The 23,548-nt window shown below is 42.9% G+C and overlaps 1 protein-coding gene and 2 pseudogenes across 1 annotated transcript; all 3 read right to left on the reverse strand.

Annotated features, from left to right (window-relative positions):
- Positions 1-3,344: 3,344 nt before the first annotated feature.
- On the reverse strand, positions 3,345-8,130 carry LOC147445677 (uncharacterized). The gene is made up of 6 exons (XM_086524618.1): positions 8,062-8,130; positions 6,078-6,262; positions 5,661-5,769; positions 5,184-5,242; positions 3,689-3,717; positions 3,345-3,406 (listed from the first exon to the last, which is right to left on the reverse strand). Exons 1-6 carry the CDS (start codon positions 8,128-8,130, stop codon positions 3,345-3,347), a joined length of 513 nt encoding a protein of 170 aa, XP_086380744.1.
- Positions 8,131-18,594: 10,464 nt separating this feature from the next.
- On the reverse strand, positions 18,595-22,702 carry LOC147445678 (uncharacterized; annotated as a pseudogene).
- Positions 22,703-22,803: 101 nt separating this feature from the next.
- On the reverse strand, positions 22,804-23,334 carry LOC147445679 (uncharacterized; annotated as a pseudogene).
- Positions 23,335-23,548: the final 214 nt, after the last annotated feature.

The following is a 23,548-nucleotide window of genomic DNA, read 5'->3' on the forward strand; positions in this document are numbered from 1 at the left end:
GATTACTTTGAGAACTTGGAGGATGAACTTAATTGATGGTAGCAACATAAACATAGTACTTAATTAACTTGGCATGAACAATACTTTTGCAAGAGAGAGAATATTAGAGAACATGACAATAGATGAGGACCGGATTTACTTGGAGCCGATCCCCCCTCCAAAAGGCATTTGTATTATAGATTCTCCCATCAAAAGAAACTTTGTTACAATACAATCTTTGTGTTCTTTGTGACCTTGGTGATGCTATGAAGATGGAAAGCTTCATGCATCACGAGCTTAACATAAACTTTGCAAAAATCATTAACTATCCCAAGCCTCGGTCTCAAGGCCTCAAACACTTTCGAAGGTGGAGAGAGCTAGCAGGGAATGAGGGTAGGGAAGAGGAAGAAGAAACATTCCATACGAGAAAGAAATAGTTCCTCACTTATCATCACTCTTTTTGCTTAGCATAACATAATAGCATAGTAATGAAGATAAAGAAAATGGAAAGCTTAAGCATTGAAGCATGGCTCTTGGTTGGATTTGCATTCCATAGCCAAGAGTGTTGGTGTAGGCTCTCCACTTCTCAACAAACTTGGAGAAGGAGATGGAGCTCTTGCATTTTGCAATCCACACAATGAGAGAATGTGTGTGTGTGTGTGTGTGTGTGTGGGAGAGTATACGCCCCCCTCTCATGCTTGGTCCACCTCTCTCTCTCTCTCTCCCTCTCTCGTTATTATTTCCTTTGGACGTGTCTTCTTTTTCCTCTTTTGAGAGAAAGAACTTAATTATTCATTTTTATGTATCTAAATTTTCATTGGACCCCTTTGAAACCTAACCAATAGCATTCAAGCACATCATGAGGGCCACATGTGGAGGATAATTTGAACATGTGTCTTTTATGTTTATTAAATCATTTTGGTTGAATGGAATACTTCAAGGACTTATTCAATCAAGCAAGCATGTGTCTTTTATGCTTATTAAGTCATTTGGTTGAATGGGATACTTCAAGGACTTGTTCAATCAAGCATGGACGTTCATGTTTCTTTAGAACTTATCTTTGAATTTAACATTTCAAAAACCTTAATCATTTAAGCATAAATAGCACCTCAAGCTTTGGGCAAGGTTCCCACAACCACTTTAAGTGCCTTAGCATCTCATGCTTGGGTACGATTCCCACCTCGATGTTAGCCTTAGCTTACGTAAGGTCAAAGGACTTTTTAACGCTAACTTTTGAAGGTCTTTAATGAAGCTAACTCTAAGGTCTTTTAAGCTCCATTAGGTTGCATTGCTTTTTGACATACCATCTCTCATTTGGACCTCTCTACCATTGGCCTCGTGTTGAGATAGATCCGTAACCACATGTCTATATTCTAACCCTTGTTCCCGTTTATTATCCCACATTAAATGATCAGTTTAATATGAGAAAATCATTTGGGTTGGTTAGATATTAGATTTTATGACAAGTGGTTAGATGTGTACTTGGAGATCTTGGTACGGAGGAGAGGAGGTTTACGATTCGATGTGGGGACAGCTCAATACTTGATGGGGTCCTTGCATCCCAACAACGAATGGTTCTCATAACATGAGAAGCGAGGTTGCTACCGCTCTTTGCCCTTCGAAAATCTTGCTATTGGATAACAAAGTAGTACATGCGGTGGTTTATGCCATCGAGACAAGATTGTAAGTGGCTCTTCATAATGCGTGTTTGTATTAATACTACTTTGATTGGGAGTTTTAGTGATGTAGTGCTGTCTTAAATGGTCATTGCTAGGCAGTCCTGCTGGATGTTGATAGTTTTTGTCTTCCCTTTTCTTCGGACATGCAAGGATTGCTTACATACCAAATTGGTGGACAACCAACAATGCAGTAATTTTTCGATCAATATTTGGAGCTTTTAATGCCTGGTCTTTTATTGCATTGATGTTTGCATCGATATCTATAGCTTTGGAGGGCTTCTTACATACCAAACTTTTGGGAAAATGAGCAGTGTTGGGTCTAAGGTTGAAGTAGTGGAGATGGGTTTGGAGGTTGCATCGATTTTTGGGTTGATATTTGTAGCTTTCAATGCCCAATCACTTATTGCATCGATTTTGGATCGATATCTATAGCTTTCAAGGCCTTCTTACATACTAAACTTTTGGGAAAATAAATAGTGTTGTGTCTAAGGCTGAAGTAGTGGAGATGGGTTTGGAGGTTGACGGAAAATTGCAATTATTGCATAGATTTTTGTTTGATATTTGTAGCTTTCAATGCAGGCTTATGTACCAAACTTTTGGGCAAATGAATAGTGTTGTGATTAAGGCTGAACTTTTGGGCAAATGAATAGTGTTGTGTCTAAGGCTGAAGCAGTGGGGATGGTTTTGGAGGTTGAACATTAATTTTTGCATCAATTAATGGGTTGTTATTTGTAGCTTTTAATGCTAGTTATCTTATTGCATTGATTTTTGGATCGATATCTGTAGATTTCAAGGTGTGAGTACCGTACTTGGTCACGTATTGCATCAATTTTTAGATCGACATCTCTTAGCTTAGGAGGCTGTACCAAACCATTGGGCAAGTGAGTAGTGTTGTGTCAAATCGATCCATCATGTCTCAATGTCTCATGCATGTTATGTTGGTGACAATAGCCGTAAACAAGTTTGAATCCACCATGGTCAAGTTCCGGTTACCATAGCCAATGACAAGGGCTGACGCCATGCTGGCTGTAATGATTATAACCTATAAACGTGGAGAGTGACCAAAGCCCTAACTCTATCTATTGAGAATACTTGCATAAGAGACTTAAGACTTGAAATAAAGAATGCGAAAACCATAACCAGTGACTAGAGAAATGATGATCTTAACCAACATATTGAGACTTACCAACCTTAACAAGAAAAATCAAATGTGCTCGAAGATGGCGATGGTTGCAACTTCACGTGCTGAGAACACAATCGCATGCTATAACCTTGTTGCATACCAAAGCACTAACCAACAGATTCAAAGTCCAGGACTTCAACACATTTCAGTTTTACCTTTATAGAATGCATTCGCAAACCATAACCTTCAGAGCATAGCCATAACCAACAAAGCCGGGCACCGTGAATTGAAATAAAAAGTTTGAAACCATAGGCAATGACCTTGGTCAAGGCACAATTCGCGTAATCGATGACCATATTCGAGACATAATGCTAGAGACAGCACAAATGATCATAACCAACATATAACTAAAAAATTTAAATGGGCGCATAATGAGGCGACAATGGCCATAACTTGTGAGTTCGAAGATGGAGACGGTTGCAACTTCACTTGTTGAGAACACAACCGCATGCCATAACCAACAGATTCAAAGGCCAGGACTTCAACACATTTCAATTTCACCTTTACAGAATGCATTCGCAAACCATAACCTTTAAAGCATAGCCATAACCAACAAAGCCGGGCACTGTGAATTGAAATAAAAAGTTTGAAATTACAAGCAATGACCTTGGTCAAGGCATAGTTCGCGTAATCGATGACCATATTCGAGACATAATGCTAGAGACATCACAAATGATCATAACCAACATATAACTAGAAAATTCAAATGGGCGCATAATGAGGCGACAATGGCTATAACTTGTGAGTTCGAAGATGGAGACGGTTGCAACTTCACTTGCTGAGAACACAACCGCATGCCATAACCAACAGATTCAAAGGCCAGGACTTCAACACATTTCAATTTCACCTTTACAGAATGCATTCGCAAACCATAACCTTCAAAGCATAGCCATAACCAACAAAGCCGGGCACTGTGAATTGAAATAAAAAGTTTGAAATTACAGGCAATGACCTTGGTCAAGGAACAATTCGTGTAATCGATGACCTTATTCGAGACATAATGCCAGAGAGAGCACAAATGATCATAACCAGCATATAACTAGAAAATTCAAATGGGTGCATAATGAGGTGACAATGGCCATAACTTATGAGTTCGAAGATGGAGACGATTGCAACTTCACTTGCTGAGAACAACCGCATGCTATAACCAACAGATTCAAAGGCCATGCTTCAACACATTTCAATTTCACTTTTCAATCGACGACCATATTCCAAACACAATGCATATGACTGACAGCCCGGGAGAAGGCAACCTAAACCATAAAATCACAAATCGAGACATAATCTGGGATGACATGAGCATTAAACCATAGCATTTTTAGAGTGAAACCTTTGCGAGATAACGAATAGACTAGTAAAAGAGCAGCAAGGAAAATATCAATTCAATAAAAAATACATATAGCCATAGTCACAAAGCATCTATTACAGCCGAAAACCCAAAATCACAAGATGTAAAGCAAATCATATATTATGTCGCTTATACAACTTGTCGTAGTCATTGACGTTGTTAAGCCTAATTAGAGCTGGGACACAATAAGCCTATATTGAGGACAAGTACTCCATACACCAATCATGGAGCTGCTGCTTCATGTTGCATACTTCGTCGTGCTGAAACTAGATCCGTGTCAGCCAGTTCCTTCGCAGCCTCTCCTCCAATCCTCCCACAATAAGCTCCCTACAAAACAACCCAATTGTTTGTAAACCTTCCAAGAGATACACATATAAAATGCACTTGATGTGTGCCTTGGCTAGTCAGGTACTTGATGTATTTCATGACATAAAATCCACAATCAATGCTATTCGGCTGTTGCGAGGCATCCACAAGCTTGAGCTCAAGTTGTGACTCATCAACCAACGCACGCTGAAGGGCTGTATCATGCACCACTTGAGCAAGGCTCCGAAGGCCACTACAAAACATTCATGGCACTGAATGGGTTAGTTTCTTGAGGTCATGTAGAAGAAAGGAATGTTCATACATAGGTATCAAGAATACTAACATGTGCATAGCGTCAAGGCACTCAAACGGACTCGTGACATGTAAGGGGTCAAAATACAGCAAATAGTGTTTTTTTCCGGGCAAGCAAAGGAGCTTGCACCTCTATTAACATAAAGAACAAACAACGACCAATGGTGCCTAAAACAAGAAGATCACAACTGTGAATAAGAGTATTTATTCTTGAAGCATTGCACGGTGTCTTTCTTGGATGTGACCAATACCTGCAAATTAGTGGCCAAAAACATAATACCATTTCCGAAAAGTCAAGGCTAGCAAATTGTGTTGAGAGAAATTTCTTGAGAAGGTGGCCAGACATTGTGTACCATAAAGCATCAACAAAGCAAACCTTCTTAAGAATAGAAGGCGGCAAAACATGTTCCATCCACCTGCATGCAAACAACAACCCTGGAAATAATTAGAAGAACAAATTGCCAGCAAAGAGAGAGAGAGAGAGAGAGAGAGAGAGAGAGAGAGAGAGAGAGAGAGATAGAGCGAGGGAGAGAGGAACCTTACTGGCCAAACAAGTGTATAGTCCGAGAGCTAGCCTCTCTATGCAATATAGCATTGACTAGGGGTTGATCTACATTCATGGACAGTTTGAATCTTGCGGAATTGAATGTGATGCTAGCATTAGAAGCAAGACTAAAAAACCAGCATGCAAGACTTAGAATAATGTGAATTAGTACCAACACTCTTTAAAGATGCAATGTTGGGATATGAAATCACCTGGCTTTCGCAATATTTGTCTGTATGGTGACCACCCTACCGCCCCCTCCTGAGAAACTAATACTCGGCCATTCTCGATGGTGAATTTCAGAGATACATGGGTCTCATGGCTCGGTGATGAGACATCGATAACCACACTTGTCTTTGTAGATGACCGAATTGCCAACTTTTGCCGATGTTCCATTATGAGTCCATGCACAAAGTTCCTGGAACGATTAGCCCAACAAAAAAACACAGCCATAATCAGCCCATCGAATAAAAGCATAGCCGCGATCAGTGACAAGCTCAAGATCCAACAAAAACACATAGCCATAATTAGTGACAACCCAAAAAACCGGCAAAAACACAGCCATAATCAGCTTTACCTCATTTTGGGAAACACAATGTTCAATGTCATGGAAGCAAATCTATCAAAGGGGTCCACAATGTGCACATTGTTGGGTTCATCACATTGGTGACCCTCAGCCTCAACCACTGGAAGATCCTTGGCATCATCACGGAGCGGATCTCGTACAGTGGCGTATCTCCAAGGCCATACTGGAAGCTAGAGCTAGTAGACCCGCTACTAGTTGCAGCCTCACCTTCCTTCGCCTTGGACCCTTCTCCCTCCAAGACCCCTCCATCTTCTTTTTTCTCTTTTTGTAGATTGTCCTCTTCTGACTCATTTGGGATCTCATCATCACCAAGTTGAATTAGAATCTACGTAGTCAAATCCCTTGATAAGACTTCTTTGTAGAAACTGCTCAACTAGGAGATAACAGTAACCAACATAGTTAACCGTGTATAGATTGAGTGGAATCAACTTAAAAAGTGTTTTCATCTGCTACCGCGTGGTAGATTGCGGAATTCTTTCCTTGAAAGTAGAACTGGGAGAGATCAACTGTGATCCTCAATGCAGATCAAATTGTGATCCTTAATGCCTATGGGGTGATGTAGCAATCACTCGCCGGGTCTTACCCCAAGACCGTATGTCCATAGACACTTCGTAGTGCTATAGAGAGAGCAGGAGACCCACACGAGTGAACTACCGATCTCTTACAACCATGTTGGCACCCCTGGTTGCTGCGTCTATACTCCGTGGTAGAGATCAGCCGGTGTGAGTTTAAGATTATCGAAAAACGCACATGAGCGTTGCACTGAAAACATGTAGTGCAAAAATGTCATCCTAAACATGCGGAATGACAGCTGTAATGACAAGAGGCTTGCTTGTCAATTAACGAAAATGTATGTAGAGCTGCTCGATGTTGAGAATAATCGTCCAAGGAATACTAACAAGTGGATCTTTTCCTAGGTTTAGCAATGGCTCTTACCCAGCGCGCGTGGTTCATAAATATCATGGAAATTAGTGTTCAAACGTCAAACCGATGAAGACTAATGTGAATGGAACCTTGCCAAATTTCTAGTTGAGAGTTTTAGAGCATCTTGACTCAGGAGAACTCAGTAGTGAAACCTGAAACCAAAACTTTGTAGAAAATTATCATGTTGTTCCTTAGAAAAAGAGGTGAAGAACGAACAGAAGAGCATGCTGGGATGAGGAACTTTCCTTAAATGTCTAGTTTGTGTGTGTCCAGAATGTGTGCGCTTAGACATCTTATGCCTGACTGGTAGCTTATCCTATAAGCATGCAACCATCTGACTGTATGATGCTCGCATCGCGAGAGGGAACACAAGTCAGATCTTGATTGTCTACCATGCATGGGTTGTGAATCCAGCAGAAGTCTTAGGTTCTGTTTAGTGGTGTGTGCCTTGATAGCAACCAAAAATTATGGGAAACGATGCATAATTAATAGTGTCCTTGACAGAGTGATTTGTGAGAGCGTACTTTACACCATCTGGGTAGCATGCCTTGCATACAAAAATGGAAGCCCATGGCTACCGTGACAACCGTGAAAGTCAACACCCTAAGTGCCTTGCACCGGTTAAACCGGTAGGGATTTGATGAGATGATATCCTGAATAATGTAGGTGCCCCAAACTTGGTTGCCAACTGCTCCTATCGCAGAGGTAATCAGAGTTCGAATTAGAAGTCTTGTGTCATGTGAAATGGGCGAAGCATTTGGCTTGTCCAAAGTAAATGCGAAACGTAAAGTTGTAGGACATGTGTATCATATACACCCTAATTCAGTGATCTTGCATGCATCTCATAATGTTTTCGCGGTAGATCGTATAAGCCGAGATCATGTGACTGGTCATACCAAAAATGACTATGGCCGAAAAAGAATTGGGGTGTAATAGTACCCAATTCAAAAAAAAACTTACAATATGCTGAAAATCCATATTCAAGTATGAGAAAATGGCTAAGCATAACATGTTCAAAATCCATATAACTATTGTGCCGTGCACCAAAACTGGAGTTTATGTCAAATCACGAACTGATGCATCATGCTTAAGTTGTCGGACATGTGGACACTGCTTTTTTTGATGCGGTCCTAAGCAATAAAAACATAATTTTTGACTCTTTGCCCGTTGGAAGTCTGATTGTGAGAGTAGTTTCCTGACCACGTTGGTCACAACCAAATTTGTATCGACCACCGAGTTCTCTTGTACATGCTGGACCTCTTTGGTCATAACCGTTGCGCAGACAACCCCTTGGGTTGCTGGCGAGTGAGAAGCTGATTCTGGAAGCATTTTGTAAATTAGTTGTGTGAGATTTTCTACTTGCGTCACCAATATTTGGACCCTGACAACTAGCTTGCAAAATCGTGCATCAAAAGTTTGCCAGTCCTATCGAGTGACAAACTCCCTGGCATCCGGCAATTGACTGTCATCCTGTAGAATATCCAACACGCTCTGAGGAGGAGGGGTTGAGAAATGAGGAGACAGAGATAGATCACCCGGGTTTGCACCGTCCATCCCTGTTGCCACGATGGTACTCTCCGTGAGAGTATCCGGCCCCACAACATCCACAGGTGTAGCCAATTCCAGGTATTCAAAGTCAAACATGTGTTGATCATCAATTTCCTCACTCGTGGCGAATCTATGTTGTGCGAACAAAAGAGAAAAAAGTACCTTGGAGTGCAACAAAAATTCGTAGCCGTATCGAACACAGAGGTAGTTAGCCGTGCTAACTTCGTCGGCGGTCGTAAAGAAGGTGAATTTCAAGTCTCTGTAGAATTGGCGAAGAGGTGAAATCACCGAGGAACTTTAGCACTAGCTCATAGCCGGTTGCGATAATTAACTTTAACTGGGTAATTATGTCTTCCACTAAACCGAACGCCGAATTCGAAGTCGGATTGTAAATCCCAAGCAACCGCGAAATCAGCAATTGATTTGCAACCGAGGATGTACTTGAAAACACCGATCTATGCTTAGTAACCGATAACTAGATTTGCATCTAATGCAAACGAAAAATCGGTTCTTTTTTGTGGTGTGCAAAACTGCCAAATTTGGTTTGCAGCTGGTTCGGAATGATGAGTTATGCCTGCTCAACAAAGAGTTGCGGTCGTTTGCCTTCCACCGGATCACCCGAACTTAGGGGAGGCTTGCCGGCACATAAAGGCGTTGCCTTGCCTGTGGGAAGGGCCGCTTGTAGTGGCCAAGGCCTAAGGTTAATGACCAAAGGCCTCCGATGTGAAAATAGCGTGTTTTTTTTGAAGCCAAACCTCACAGGGAGCGTGCTGCCTTCTGCGAGCAAAGAGATGAGGATGGGGCGTGTAGGTGAGGCCAGCTATGGCCGCAAGAAGATGGCACAAGGCTCTACCTCCCCATGGCGCTGCTTCCAAGACAATCCCCTCGCGAAATCCCCACACTCCGTTCCTAAACAGGAAAGGCGGCCCGTTTTGGCAAAAAAAACAGTCTATTTTAAAAAAGGCCCAAAAAGCCACAGTTCACACTCAAAGAGCTTGCTTCAGGGGCCTAAAGAGACCACGCCTAGAGAGAGAGTGGAAAAGAGACTCCTAAGCTCTGATACCAGTGTAAGAACTAGGGAACTAGACTCTAGGATCCTCCTCCCAACCTCCCTTTATATAGGCGGGCTCCTAGCCCCTTGCCCTAGACGGATCCCCTGTCCACATTGCCTAGCCCGACCCTTGGCCGTAGTCCATGACTATCCTAGTTCTTAGGGTATAGGACCCTTGTCCTGACACTGCCTGCTCGTTTGGGATCTCATCATCACCAAAGTCATCTTCCCAAAACACATCCTCGTTGTGCTCTTCTTCACCGGTTTCATTCTGTAACATTTAATGGCCTAAAATCTTTTGTGTAGCGGAATTTAGCATGAACATAGTGGGCATTTCATTAGAGTTGATTCCTAATGAGATTTACAAGAGTGCTTGGGTGGAGAGAGCAACAAAAAGCATAACACCTAGTTAGATAGCATCGACAATACTTTCAAAAGAGAGAGCAATTAAACTATTGACAACAGTTGAGGACCGGATTTGCATGGAGCCGGTCCCCCCTCCAAAAGGCTTTGTATTATGGTTTCTCCCATCAAGAGAGACATTGTACAATACAATTCTTTGTGTTCCTTCAAGACTAGCTAGTGCAATGAAGATGGAAGCTTCATACACCAAGCAAAACACTTAATCAAACACAACTTGAATTATCCCCGTTCTCAGACCCAAGACCTCACACACCTTCGAAGATGGTGAGAGCTAGCAGGGTATGAGAGTAGATTGAGAGGAAAAAGAAGTAACTTACGAGAAAGAAGTACATCTCCTCACATAATCACTCATATTAGCATAGCTTAGCTTAGTAATTAGCTTGGTAGAGAAGATGAGCATGCATTGAAGCTTGGCTCTTGGTTGGATTTGCATCCACATGCCAAGAGAGTGTTGATGTAGGCTTCTATCTCACAATCTTGGAGTAGTTTATGAGCTCTCCATTAAAGCTTGGGAGGAGATAGAGTATTTTCTCTTCATACATGGTCAAGTGTGAGAGTGTGTGTGTTAACACCAAGCAAAAATCAGCCCCCTCTCTCTCTTGGGCGAGCCCTAGCTGCTAAGTTTGTCTGGCTTTTGCCTCATTGGACCTCCCCAGGTCAAGCCAATAGGGATTAAGCAGCATAAGTGATAGCCTTCTGATATGTGTCCCCCTTTCCCCTTTTGTGAGAGCTTTAGATAATTAAATAATTAAACTAAACTCTCATTGGACCCTTTTGCCTCCTGGCCAATAGGAATCAGGCAAGCCATGGGGCTCCTGAATGCTCATTGGACCCCTTGGGAGACTGCCCAATAGTCTTCTAGGACACTTAATTCTTATTGGTTTCTTTTATTAAATGTTTTTAAATTAATTAAACTAGATTTACTCTAGCCTAATTCTCATTGGTCCACTTCAAGGGTCTTCCAATAGGAATTGGGCACACCTTGTGGGCATCTGGCCTAGGGAGCTGACATGTGTCCCTCATTCCCTTTGTGTAAAGGGAGCCTGTGTGTGTGTGTGTGGCTTTCTCTCTCATCCCCTAGCTTTGGGGCTCGCCCCCTCCCATCTAGGGATGTAGAAAGACTTTTTGGGTACACACTAAGCATCCAATTTTCCCTAAGGTTGACCTTTGGACACAACCTTTGAATTTTGGAACCTTAGCATTTTGGAAGTCTTAATGGGCTGAACCTTAGGGTCTTTTTAGCCCATTGTTTCACATGGCTCTTTTGCAGATGGCCCCCCCTTTGGATCCCTACTGTGGCCGGTCTGCTAACTTAACCAATATTCTAGCTTTTTCTCCCTTGGCACTTCCCCACATTAAATGATCAGTTTAATATGAGAAAATCATTTAGGAGAATTAGATATTGATTATTATGACATTACCTCTCTCTTGAAATCATAGTCGTCCTCGACTATGGTGTAGAGAAGATAAAGCATATGCATGAGTCCTTTTCTTAGCGGGTAGAGGATCCCTATGTTACCCTACGACATCATTCCATAATGGATGACTAGTCCATTTGGCGCTTGAGAGCCTGAGGCTGCCGCAAGCATGTCTGCACATTAGTCCTATCAGTCTTCCATAGTAGAGTGACAAGCTCTACTTGGTGTTCGGGAGACGTCGTCTCCGCAAACTTGATCTAAGCATGCATACTACTTCATTTTTGTGCACAAATAAAGAAAAAGAGAGTCTTATAAGACAAAAAATTTTGTTCATTTTTAACATTTTGTACATTTGCTTACTCTTGGGAAGCATTGTAAGCATTGACAAGGTTTAGGTTATCCTTTAATTGTATGCCTTGCATCCATCTAGCATCTTCAAAAGGATAATTCTTAAACTTAATAAGATATCGTCTGATAGTCTTACCGCCTCTTAATACCTTGTCTTCATGTCGGAGAATGGACTCGGGCTGCAGCACCTCCTCGTGGTCCTCGATCTCCGGTGGGTCTTCAATAGTTGGTTCTTGAGGTGGCTCTCCTTTGTAAGGCTTCAAGAGGCTCACATGAAAAGCATTGTGTATGAGCCAATGATTGGGCAACTTAAGTTGATAGGCCATCTCATTGATTGGCCTAAGAATCTGGAAGGGACCATAGTACCTTTTTGCTAGTTTAGCATAGTACTTTTGGTGGCCCGTAGGATTCTTGCCCGTCGTGTGCCTTAATCGAGCCTTGGGAAACTTTAACAAGACCCAATCGTTTTCTTTAAAGGCTTGGGCTCTTCTGTGCTTGTCAGCAGCAGCCTTTTGCCTTTGCTGTGAGATAGAGATAGCATCCTTAATCTTTTGGAAAGATTCTTGTAGGTCTCGGCTATACTCATCTGCAGCGAAGATCTTCCCATGTACCTTAAGTAGCAAGGGACTTTTTGATCTTCCCTCAATTACCTCGAAAGGTGCTTTTCCTGTAGAAGTATGTACAGTGTTATTGTAAGCATACTCTACTAAGGGTAAGTACTTCTCCCATTGGGATCTTTGATCTACTTCCGTTACATAGGCTTTTAGTAGATCGAGAATAGTTAGGTTAGCTATTTCACTTTGGCCATCAGTTTGTGGATGATAGGCCGAAGAGAAGTTTAGCCTTGTTCCTAAATTCTCAAAGAGACCCTTCCAGAAATTACTGGTCATTCTAGGATCTCTATCCGACACTATGGACATTGGCAAGCCATGGTACTTGAAAATTTATGAAATGAAGAGGGTTGCCATTTGATGGGCTTTGATAGTCTTTTTGACAGGTATAAAATGAGCTTGTTTACTAAACCTGTCTACTATCGTCCATATTCCCGTATTCCCATGGATAGACTTAGGCAATCCAAAGATAAAATCCATGGATATGCTCTCCCACGGTGAATTAGGGATTGGCAAGGGTTGAAGCAATCCAAGTTGCTTCCCTCTATCAAATTTTGTCTTTTGACATACCACACATTTGGAAACATACTCATGTATGTTCACTTTCATGGTAGGCCAATAGAAATATGTTTCAATTCCCTTTAGGGTAGACTGAATCCCTCTATGCCCCGCATATGGGGGAGCATGAGATTCATACATTACTTTCTCACGTAGTGAGTTAGTAATGCATAGTCTATTGCCATAGAGAAGATAACCATCTTGTAAAGTAAATGGTTCTTCTTTCTTCCCTAATGCAAGGGCTGAAATCACATCTCTAAAATCGGGATCAATAGCATACTCATCTATCATTGAAGATAGATCATTGTGAGTTGCTATGGAAACCGCATTCACTCTCGGTCGTCTTGAGAGTGCATCGGCTACTTGATTATGCTTGCCAGCAATGTGAGCAATATGAAAATGAAATTGCGAAAGGAAATTTGCCCACCTCATTTGTTTGTCGGAGAGCTTGGTCTGCGTCATGAAGTACTTAAGACTTTGGTGATCCGTTCGCAGAATGAAAGGAGTCCCCAATAAATAGTGCTTCCATGAGTCTAAGGCATGTAGAACTGCAAGGAGTTCTTTTTCGTATATGCCTAGAGCTTGCTCAACAGGGTCGAGCCTTCGACTCTCATAGCCTATGACGTGCCCTTCTTGGAGCAAAATAGCCCCAAGGCAATCACCACAAGCATCACATTGGACCTCAAATGGTTTTGAGAGATCCGGTAGTGTAAGCACAGGTTGAGAGATAAGCTTTTCGAAAGCATTGTTCTCCTTAGCAGACCACGTATACCTAACATTTTTCTTTGTTAGGTCATGTAATGGTCCTGCAATTTGTGAGAACTTTTCTATGAAGCGTCTATAGTATGCACACATACCTATAAAGCTTCTTAGTTCATGAAGATTCCTTGGTTTAGGCCATCCTTTTATTGCCTCTAACTTGGATGGATCCATTTGGATTCCATCTTGAGAGATAATGTGACCTAAATATTGAATCTCTTGCAAGAAAAATTCACTTTTCTTTCGATTAACATAAAGTTTATTCTCTCTTAAAACTTGAAATATTACCTGGAGGTGTTGCTTATGTTCCTCTAATGAATTAGAGTAGATGATAATATCATCAAAGAACACTCCAATGAAGGTTCGATGAGGCCTGAACAGCTTCTCCATCAAGCGGTTGAATGTGGCTGGTGCATTAGTCAAGCCAAAAGGCATGACAATGTATTCGTAAAGACCAAATGTAGTACGAAATGCGGTCTTTACAATGTCTTGATCAACTATCCTTATTTGATGATAGCCACTTTTTAGGTCAATCCTACTGAAGTAGGTCGATCCTTGTAGCTTATCAAATAGGTCTTCTACCCGTGGAACGGGAAACCTATTTTTGATAGTGATCCTATTTAGTGCTCTATAGTCGACACACATACGATATGTGCTGTCTTTCTTTTGCACTAATAGCACAGGTGAGCAAAATGGAGATGAGCTAGGCCTAACCATGCCCTTCTCAATTAACTCATGCACTTGCCGCATAATCTCCTCTTGTTGAGCTTGAGAAACTCTATAAGGAGGTTTGTTAGGCGGTGAACTTCCTGGAAGAAGTTCAATTGCATGGTCGTCATTACCTCGTTTAGGAGGTAGCTCACAAGGGATGTCGTCAATAAAGACATCTTGAAACCCCTTGAGAAAATTGGATAACTCTAATTCCTTTTGGTTGCTTTTATTTTCTTTTGCTAAAGCATTAGGTTCATTTTGAGAATCTTTAACAAAAATCATGTACACGGAAATAGAGCTCTTTATTGACTTGTTGAAAGCTAGTGTATGTACAATGGGGATGGTGTTACCCATCTCCCTAGCATCTATATACATGTCCTTTTCCCTGAACTTAAAGGAGATTCTCCTTTCAGGAAATTTAACATGGGCAGCCAGGCGGTCAAACCATGGTGCCCCTAGGATTACATCCTCATGCTTGAGAGGAGAGATAAAGAAGTCCTCTTTGTCCACATAGCCTTGGACATGAAGCCTCAATTTCCCGATTAAGGGAGTGACTGAAGCTTCTTGCCCCTTGAAGGCACTGTCTGCGGGTAGGATATCTCCCATCTCATAGGATTGTATGCCTAGCTTGGTGGCTAACTCCATAGATATGAAATTGTGAGTAGAACCAGGGTCAAAGAGAATAAAAGCATCATGTTCTCTTACCTTTCCCCAAGCATGGCATAGAGGAGATCCTTTGTGGTGAGTTTGGTGAATCTCCTCCTCTTGGATTTCAACCAAAGAAGCTCTAGGAGGATCTTGGCGGTTGTTCTTTTGGGGACAAGCGCGGTACGCATGCCCTTGTTCGCCGCACTTGAAACACCGGTTATCTTTACGATAACGCTCAAGCTCTTCAGGAGAGAGTTTATTCTTTCCTTTGTAAACTCCCTTCTCTTTAGCTTTGTTGGAATTGCCCTTAGGAGACTTTTGGACATTGTCCTTCCCCTTAGGCTCATTGGAACCTTTGTTTTCCGGGGGCTTATTATTTCTTTTACCCCTCGTTTGGAAATTGATTCGCGAGGCCACCATAGTATGGTGTATTACCGCCGATATGGTACGTGGCCTTTGGGAGTTGACATACTCCGCCATTTCTTCGGTTAAGCCCGCACAAAATTGTTGCTTTTGCTCTCCAAAATCCAACTTTTTGAAGACAGTGGCTTTGAGTTGTAGGTCCCAAAACTTGTCTACATATTTGTGGATGGATTCATTGGGAGAGAGCTTTAAGCTTCGCCATTCGGTGAGTACCTTGTCTTTGGCATCGGTGGCCAAAAATTGCTTCATAATGGAAGCTCTTAAAGCCTTCCATGTTCGTGGAGCTTCACCGTTGGCTCGTAGGCTAGACCACCATTGTCTGGCGGACTTTTGAAAGTGCATAGCTACATGGCGTAGCTTAGAGGACTCCGTGAAGCCCTCATCTCCAAACGCCGCATCGAATTGCTGGATAAAGGCCAAAACTTTGTCTGTAGCACCGAAGGTGCCATCATAGGTAAGGAAAGAGATGCTCTTCCCTCCCTCTTTGAATTTCTTCAGCTTGGACGACCTCTTCCATGCGGCATAGGATTTCCTATGGCCTCTTCTTTTTGATGGTTCAAAAGTTGCACCATCACTTTCTTCAGAAGATGAAGAATTTGAAGAAGGTGGAGAAGAGGGTGACCTCTTTCTCGCCTTTTTCTTGTCTTGATCTTTGTCGTCTTCACCATAGCTTTCATAAGAGGAAGAGGATGAAGAAGATGGAGAAGAGGGTGTCCTCTTTCTCGCCTTTTTCTTCTCTTGCTTTTTATCATCCCTCTTTGAATTATGGCGTGGAGAAGAGTGTGATGGTCTTCTCCGCTTTGGTGGTGATGGAGAGCGTTTAGCCCGCCGTCTTCGTGGAGCCATCTCCGCCGAGGTGGCGGGAGACTCGCTTCTTTCTCGTTCCTTCGATGGAGGCTCTTGAGTTCTCCTTTGGGAAGGAGATGCATCATCAAGAAGTAAGTTCTTGAGCCCTTCATATGGATTCTCTTCTTCTTCCCGAATCGGAGAGAGACCTCTTTTGGTAGTCTCACAAGGAGGCTTCCTAGGTGTTCTCTCGTCATGGTGATGAGCTTGGAGAATCCCGTGAGCACGGAGCTGCCGTTGCACTTCACTTTGGAGAGATGGATTGCCCATGGCTTGTTGAAGCCTAGAAACAAGATAATTAACAAGCATTGAAGCATCATTAGTAGCTTGCTCATGAGCAAAATCAAAGTTATCAACATTAATTTCACTCTCTTTAATATTGTCAGCCATTCTAACAACTTTTAGGTGTAAACTTTTTAGGTGTACTTTGGCACTTCAAGCCCTAGTTGCTACTCCTCTTTACCCCTTTAGAAAAAGCACTCAAGCTACTGTACCCGCGGCTCGAATATCATTAATTGCAAGGAATAGAAGAGAGGGTCTTTCGACACCAAAACAGCACCGGCTCCTGTCAAGCTTCTAATAGCTCAATAGTGGTTAAGCCGTAGGCAAGCCCCGTAGGACTCCACTATTAAGACCATAGCTCTCGACGGTGATGCCCCGTTAACTGCACAAAGGCAGGCGCACTGCAAGGCTGAAAAATCCCTATTCTACTTACTCACAGGCAATTAATAATACCAACCATTTGTAGCTAGCTTGAGGACCTCCCTTCTTGAGCAAGAAAAGAGAAACCTTGAGCTCTGATACCAATGTAACATTTAATGGCCTAAAATCTTTTGTGTAGCGGAATTTAGCATGAACATAGTGGGCATTTCATTAGAGTTGATTCCTAATGAGATTTACAAGAGTGCTTGGGTGGAGAGAGCAACAAAAAGCATAACACCTAGTTAGATAGCATCGACAATACTTTCAAAAGAGAGAGCAATTAAACTATTGACAACAGTTGAGGACCGGATTTGCATGGAGCCGGTCCCCCCTCCAAAAGGCTTTGTATTATGGTTTCTCCCATCAAGAGAGACATTGTACAATACAATTCTTTGTGTTCCTTCAAGACTAGCTAGTGCAATGAAGATGGAAGCTTCATACACCAAGCAAAACACTTAATCAAACACAACTTGAATTATCCCCGTTCTCAGACCCAAGACCTCACACACCTTCGAAGATGGTGAGAGCTAGCAGGGTATGAGAGTAGATTGAGAGGAAAAAGAAGTAACTTACGAGAAAGAAGTACATCTCCTCACATAATCACTCATATTAGCATAGCTTAGCTTAGTAATTAGCTTGGTAGAGAAGATGAGCATGCATTGAAGCTTGGCTCTTGGTTGGATTTGCATCCACATGCCAAGAGAGTGTTGATGTAGGCTTCTATCTCACAAGCTTGGAGTAGGTGATGAGCTCTCCATTAAAGCTTGGGAGGAGATAGAGTATTTTCTCTTCATACATGGTCAAGTGTGAGAGTGTGTGTGTTAATGCCAAGCAAAAATCAGCCCCCTCTCTCTCTTGGGCGAGCCCTAGCTGCTAAGTTAGTCTGGCTTTTGCCTCATTGGACCTCCCCAGGTCAAGCCAATAGGGATTAAGCAGCATAAGTGATAGCCTTCTGATATGTGTCCCCCTTTCCCCTTTTGTGAGAGCTTTAGATAATTAAATAATTAAACTAAACTCTCATTGGACCCTTTTGCCTCCTGGCCAATAGGAATCAGGCAAGCCATGGGGCTCCTGAATGCTCATTGGACCCCTTGGGAGACTGCCCAATAGTCTTCTAGGACACTTAATTCTTATTGGTTTCTTTTATTAAATGTTTTTAAATTAATTAAACTAGATTTACTCTAGCCTAATTCTCATTGGTCCACTTCAAGGGTCTTCCAATAGGAATTGGGCACACCTTGTGGGCATCTGGCCTAGGGAGCTGACATGTGTCCCTCATTCCCTTTGTGTAAAGGGAGCCTGTGTGTGTGTGTGTGGCTTTCTCTCTCATCCCCTAGCTTTGGGGCTCGCCCCCTCCCATCTAGGGATGTAGAAAGACTTTTTGGGTACACACTAAGCATCCAATTTTCCCTAAGGTTGACCTTTGGACACAACCTTTGAATTTTGGAACCTTAGCATTTTGGAAGTCTTAATGGGCTGAACTTTAGGGTCTTTTTAGCCCATTGTTTCACATGGCTCTTTTGCAGATGGCCCCCCCTTTGGATCCCTATTTTCCCTCCTTTGGATCCCTACTGTGGCCGGTCTGCTAACTTAACCAATATTCTAGCTTTTTCTCCCTTGGCACTTCCCCACATTAAATGATCAGTTTAATATGAGAAAATCATTTAGGAGAATTAGATATTGATTATTATGACACATTCCCCTTCTCGCCTTGCATATCATTATTTTCCTTTTCTTCCTCAATGTCATCCATCATCACATTCAGCCAGGGTGGCAACACCTTCACTAGCCTCTGCCTCAAGACCAATCATAAAAGAATGGGGTCAACACATTAAGAAAAAACTCAAACTCCAGAAAAACAATGCTTTAGATCAATCATGAAGCGAGATGTCCAACGTCTACAAGACCAGACATAGACAAACTTCAACAACGCATTAAAACCAAACAAAAACTGGACATGTAGAATCCTCGTCATGCACATGTGCATCAAGACTAGACATAGACAAGCTGCAACAACGCACTAAAACCAAACAAAAACTCGATAAACCATATAGCGGGATGCACGGGTTCTTTTTTATTATTGCATGCATGTAAAATCCTCATTATGCACCAAGACCAGACATAGTTAAATGGAATCAGCGCATTAAAATCAAACAAAATCGTGATAAAAGTAATGCAATAAATCGGCCATGGAGCGGGATGCACCTATTCTTTTTTATTATGGCGTGCATGTAAAATCCTCATCATGCATCTCTGCATGCATACCAAACATAGACAAATGGAATCCGCGCGTTGAAAACACAGACATAACAAAAATGTTGAAAAGTAAACTTGAACCTAAAAAGTAAACTCGAACACATGTAAGGGTTCGCCTTTTTTATTTTTGTGCGTCACTTCGAAACAACGGCCAAGCTTGGCACCTAGGACAATCGAGGAAGAGCGTAGATAAACAATGGCAACTCAAAGTATACGTGAACATGGTTTACTTGGACCACCTCTCCTACTGTGTCCTCAACCAGCCTGAGGCCAGCCTTAAGACCCTCATGACTAAACCGCCCTTAAGATGCCATGGGATCGACGGCGGATGACAGATGGTGTGGATCTCGAGGAGATTCGACGGTAAGTCAAAAATTGAGAGCTAGTCCCCTCCTAGAAGGGAGCTGTGGCATCTAGTCCCCTAACCGGATTCGCGTGTGCATTTCGTTGAAACGTAGGTGTGTTTAAATCTACTTATGCTTGTCTGAGATTACTCTCTGGGGATGTCCGAGTTTACAAAACTTCCAAGTTTTGTAAACTCGGACATCCCCAGAGAGTAATCTCAGACAAGCATAAGTAGATTTAAACACACCTACGTTTCAACGAAATGCACACGCGAATCCGGTTAGGGGACTAGATGCCATGACTCCTGTCTGGGTTCGAATCTAGGACGAACCACCAACTTTTTGTTTGCCGTCGGATCTCCTCGAGATCCACGCTGTCCACCGTCTCACCGTCGCTCCTCTAAGATCAAGAAGGCTGGCCCTCATCCAAAGGCCAAATGCTCATTCTTGGTGGTGACAGGCTGATTTCAACCCACAACCAGATTGCCATGAAACCTACAACCCAAAGTTCCCTGTGGCAAAAAGGTGGCGCTTGGTAAACTAGGACAAGTATAAATGAACAAGGACAACTCTAAGTATACTTGAACCATAACTCGCCGATTTCAAGGTACACCCCAATGACCTCTTGGGTTGTCAATCCTCGATTTCATGGCCATCAAGTGCTGGGTTTCATGGTCATCGAGGTCCCCATGGAAAAACGGGTGAAGATTGGTAAACCAAGACCTAGGACAATCAATGAAAAACATAGATAAACAAGGACAGAGTATACTTGAACCATGGAGGCACACAACATATAGTTGCATGGGTGGATGGGGACAGCATGAGAAGAGACTGACTACTGCCATCATATTGTGAGAGCTCAGTATAATGAGCTTGGGCTTGACGGTATGGGCTGAAGTTGCATGCATTGAACCTTTGGTGGATGAAGCTTCAGAGAAGTCCTCTACTTGCTCATTTTCTGAGGACAATCTTTCTCTAGATGGCCATATTTGTGTCAAAATTTGCATTAAATGTAAGCATGAAAATCGCTCTTACCACCATGATGTTGTCTCTAACGACCACCATGATTGAAGTTTCAATGGTAATAGGGAGGGAGCGTACTGGTGTTAAAGGAGCCTTGGTGTTTGGAGGTATTGCCGTGAGGTTTGGCCGGCTTTGCGGTTGGTGGAAAGTGCCACTCATTGGGCTCCTGTAGATTGACCGCATAGAGCTTCTCCTTGATGGATTTTGGCCACCAAGGGTTGGACTTGTAGGTCCACAATATGTGGTGATGAATGCCTACCAAGAGGATAGAAGGGCTACCATCAAAATAATGGTTTGTAATGTCTCAGGGATGGCCAATCCCCAGATAATGACCTCATCAAGAAGAACTTGCCAAGCATCCATACACTTGGCAGTGCTTTATCCTTCTTGCATGTTGGTGTTCACCAATCTCTTGATCAAGGAATCTTAGTAAACTAAGTCGATATGCTCATCTGTCTTGTGAAAGAAAAACCATATAGCTTCTGCCGACTTCAAAGATCGCACCATTGGCACTCGTCAATCTCCGCAATGAAGGATGATCACATAGACTCCGCTGACACAAGACTTGGACCTCCAGTCAGGACAACATCCCATAGTAGAAGCTCCTTGACGCAGAGCTCCGTCTTCAACCCTCATACTTAATAGTCGTTACCATTAAGTTTGTCTATGGTTTGATGTCTAGCTTTAAGAGAAGGGGTAGAAGAGATCTCTGCCATGCCGTTAGGTTTCGGACACCTTGGAAGAGAGGAGCAAGCAGCAAGACGAATGTCATTAAGAGGGATTTTTCGTATGCCTTGGAAGAGAGGAGCAAGTAGCAAGATGAATGTCGCTAAGAGGGATTAAGGATTAAGGATCTAGTTGCTTGCAAGCTTGAGTGAGCTATTAAGCTAATAGGGGCTTTGATACCATGTAGGAAAAACCAAAACAAACACTAAAACAATTTAAGCTAATGACTAATGTGCATAATGAATGGAAAAGAGAGCTTAGCTGAATGTATTACCTCAATTGCACAATAACATGCTGAATTGATACAAGACTTGTTTATATACATGAACGGGAGTTCATTGTGCGTGATAGCTAGAGCAAACTAGGAGCTAATGTAAGAAGGTAATTGGCCACTAATTTAGGGGTGATTGATGAGAGAAAATAGGACCTACTTTAGGTAAGAAGTGGGATGGCACTCCCAATTACAAAGAAAGACAATGGCCATGAAACTTATAACTTGCTCACATGCTTCATGAAGCTTCAAAACATGCAAGGAACTTAAACATTCTCACAAGAAAATGGAGCAACACTTGGACAATGGTGGGTGGGTAAAACAGGCCCATAGTAACAAACAAGCGCGAGGAAAGACCTAATGGCCATGAAAGCTACAACCAGCTAACATGCTTCATGGAGCTTCAAACCATACAAGAAATGTAAGTTAAATTGTAGCATCCATAAGCATAGAAACACTTTGATCATGCTCACAAGCTGCCCTTCAAAACATAAAAGCTGTGAAATTACCTAACCTTTGAGACTTAAACGCTTATCATAGCAACCATAAGTAAACAAGGAACTTAACCATGCTAACATGATAAAACTTCAAACATACAAGGGATAAACAACATACATAGGCATGCAGGAAAGAAGTCACTTAACCAATTAATTAACCAGCTTACATGCGCATCATAGCCTTCGTCGATACGTTTTTGAATGCGCGCAAGGCGCAATTGGGCTGATGCATGGTAGGTAGTCATGCACTCCTTCACAATATTCTCCACAAATTGCTCCTTTGGCACGGTTCTAAACTCTGGTCTGCGGCTTGTCCCATTTCTCAATTGCTCGAAGACGATGAAGATCCTCAACCTTTTTTACATTTATTGCGAACTTCCTCTCTTTGTCCTCAAACCGCTTCTTTGCCAACTTCTGCCATTCAACTTTCTCTACTCTCGACCTTGGTGCCTTGGCTCTCGAGGGCAATTCAGTGTGGGAAGGACGACCCGACTTTCAAACTAGGATGTGTATATCAAGGCCATGTTCTCTCTTGAGATGCCTCTCCATGCGCCACCTCACCAACTCAAAGCGAAACCGTCCAGGGCATTCATCACTTGCACGACATTGCCGGGCAAGCTTCCCATCGGGCAAGAACACCTCCACATATGGCATCAACCTGGACGACATGAACTGCATGCTACTACCCTCAATCTCCTTGTCATCTTCTTTGCATTCACCTGGCTGGCCTGCTTTCATTTTTGTATCATTCGGCTGCCCCTCCTTCAACTTGGTGTCACCTACCTCCTCATCAAGGAGTTGTTTGCCTTTCCTTTTTGCAACTGCAACCTCTGCTGCCTTTTTGTGGTAGGACATGGGTTGTGCTGGCATCTTCTCATCCTTCTCCTCATCCCAATCAAATGCCTTCTCCAACTTCTTCCTAGGTCGTGGATTGGTAGAAGCAGGCGTTTGGGGTTGGCCTTCTTCAAAAGGGCTGGCTATGGGACTAGCGTTCAAGTCTATGATCTACCTTGCTCTCACACGGGGGCTACTTCGGATAGGTTTTGGAGGAGTGGTTGCCCCTGCAGCCTCCCCAACCGAGGATGCCTACTCAACACCATGCCCGCTTCTGGCCCCTTTCTTGCTGGAACGCTGTGTTTTTCCCCTTGTGGGCACCATTGGGCTTCTCCAGCACCCCACACTTCCTGTTGCTCACCGACCCCCTCCACAAAAAGGATATGCCAGATCACAGGGACCTCCTTGTGTGCAATACCCCATTGGCAATTGCTCAACAATCGTGCCGACAAGACCTGCTCCCTCGGATTTTGCATCCAAAGCCTCTTGCATGCCTTTGCATGGCCAAGGCCACCCTCCCTCCCCCCCCAATCATGCGCCCCGTGCCCAACGCAAATCCAAATTTTTTCCAGCTCAGCCCCGCCACGCCACTCAGCCATGCCACATCAGCATGCCTGTCCGCGTTTACTTTTTATGCTGACGTGGAGCGCCGAGATCCCCTCTCCTTTCGCACCGGCTTCCCTGGCCTTG

This window comes from Adiantum capillus-veneris, chromosome 12, assembly GCF_014529385.1.
Source record: "Adiantum capillus-veneris isolate H3 chromosome 12, ASM1452938v2, whole genome shotgun sequence".
NCBI classification, from domain to species: Eukaryota; Viridiplantae; Streptophyta; class Polypodiopsida; order Polypodiales; family Pteridaceae; genus Adiantum; species Adiantum capillus-veneris.

Coding starts and splice junctions, on each gene's coding strand:
- LOC147445677 (XM_086524618.1), bottom strand. CDS start 8,130: ATGACCAAAGAGGTCCAGCATGTACAAGAGAACTCGGTGGTCGATACA. Junction 5,770..6,077: donor GGCCTTGGAGATACGCCACT/GTACGAGATCCG, acceptor TAATCGTTCCAG/GAACTTTGTGCATGGACTCA. Junction 3,407..3,688: donor TGCGAATGCATTCTGTAAAG/GTGAAATTGAAA, acceptor TTCAATTCACAG/TGCCCGGCTTTGTTGGTTAT.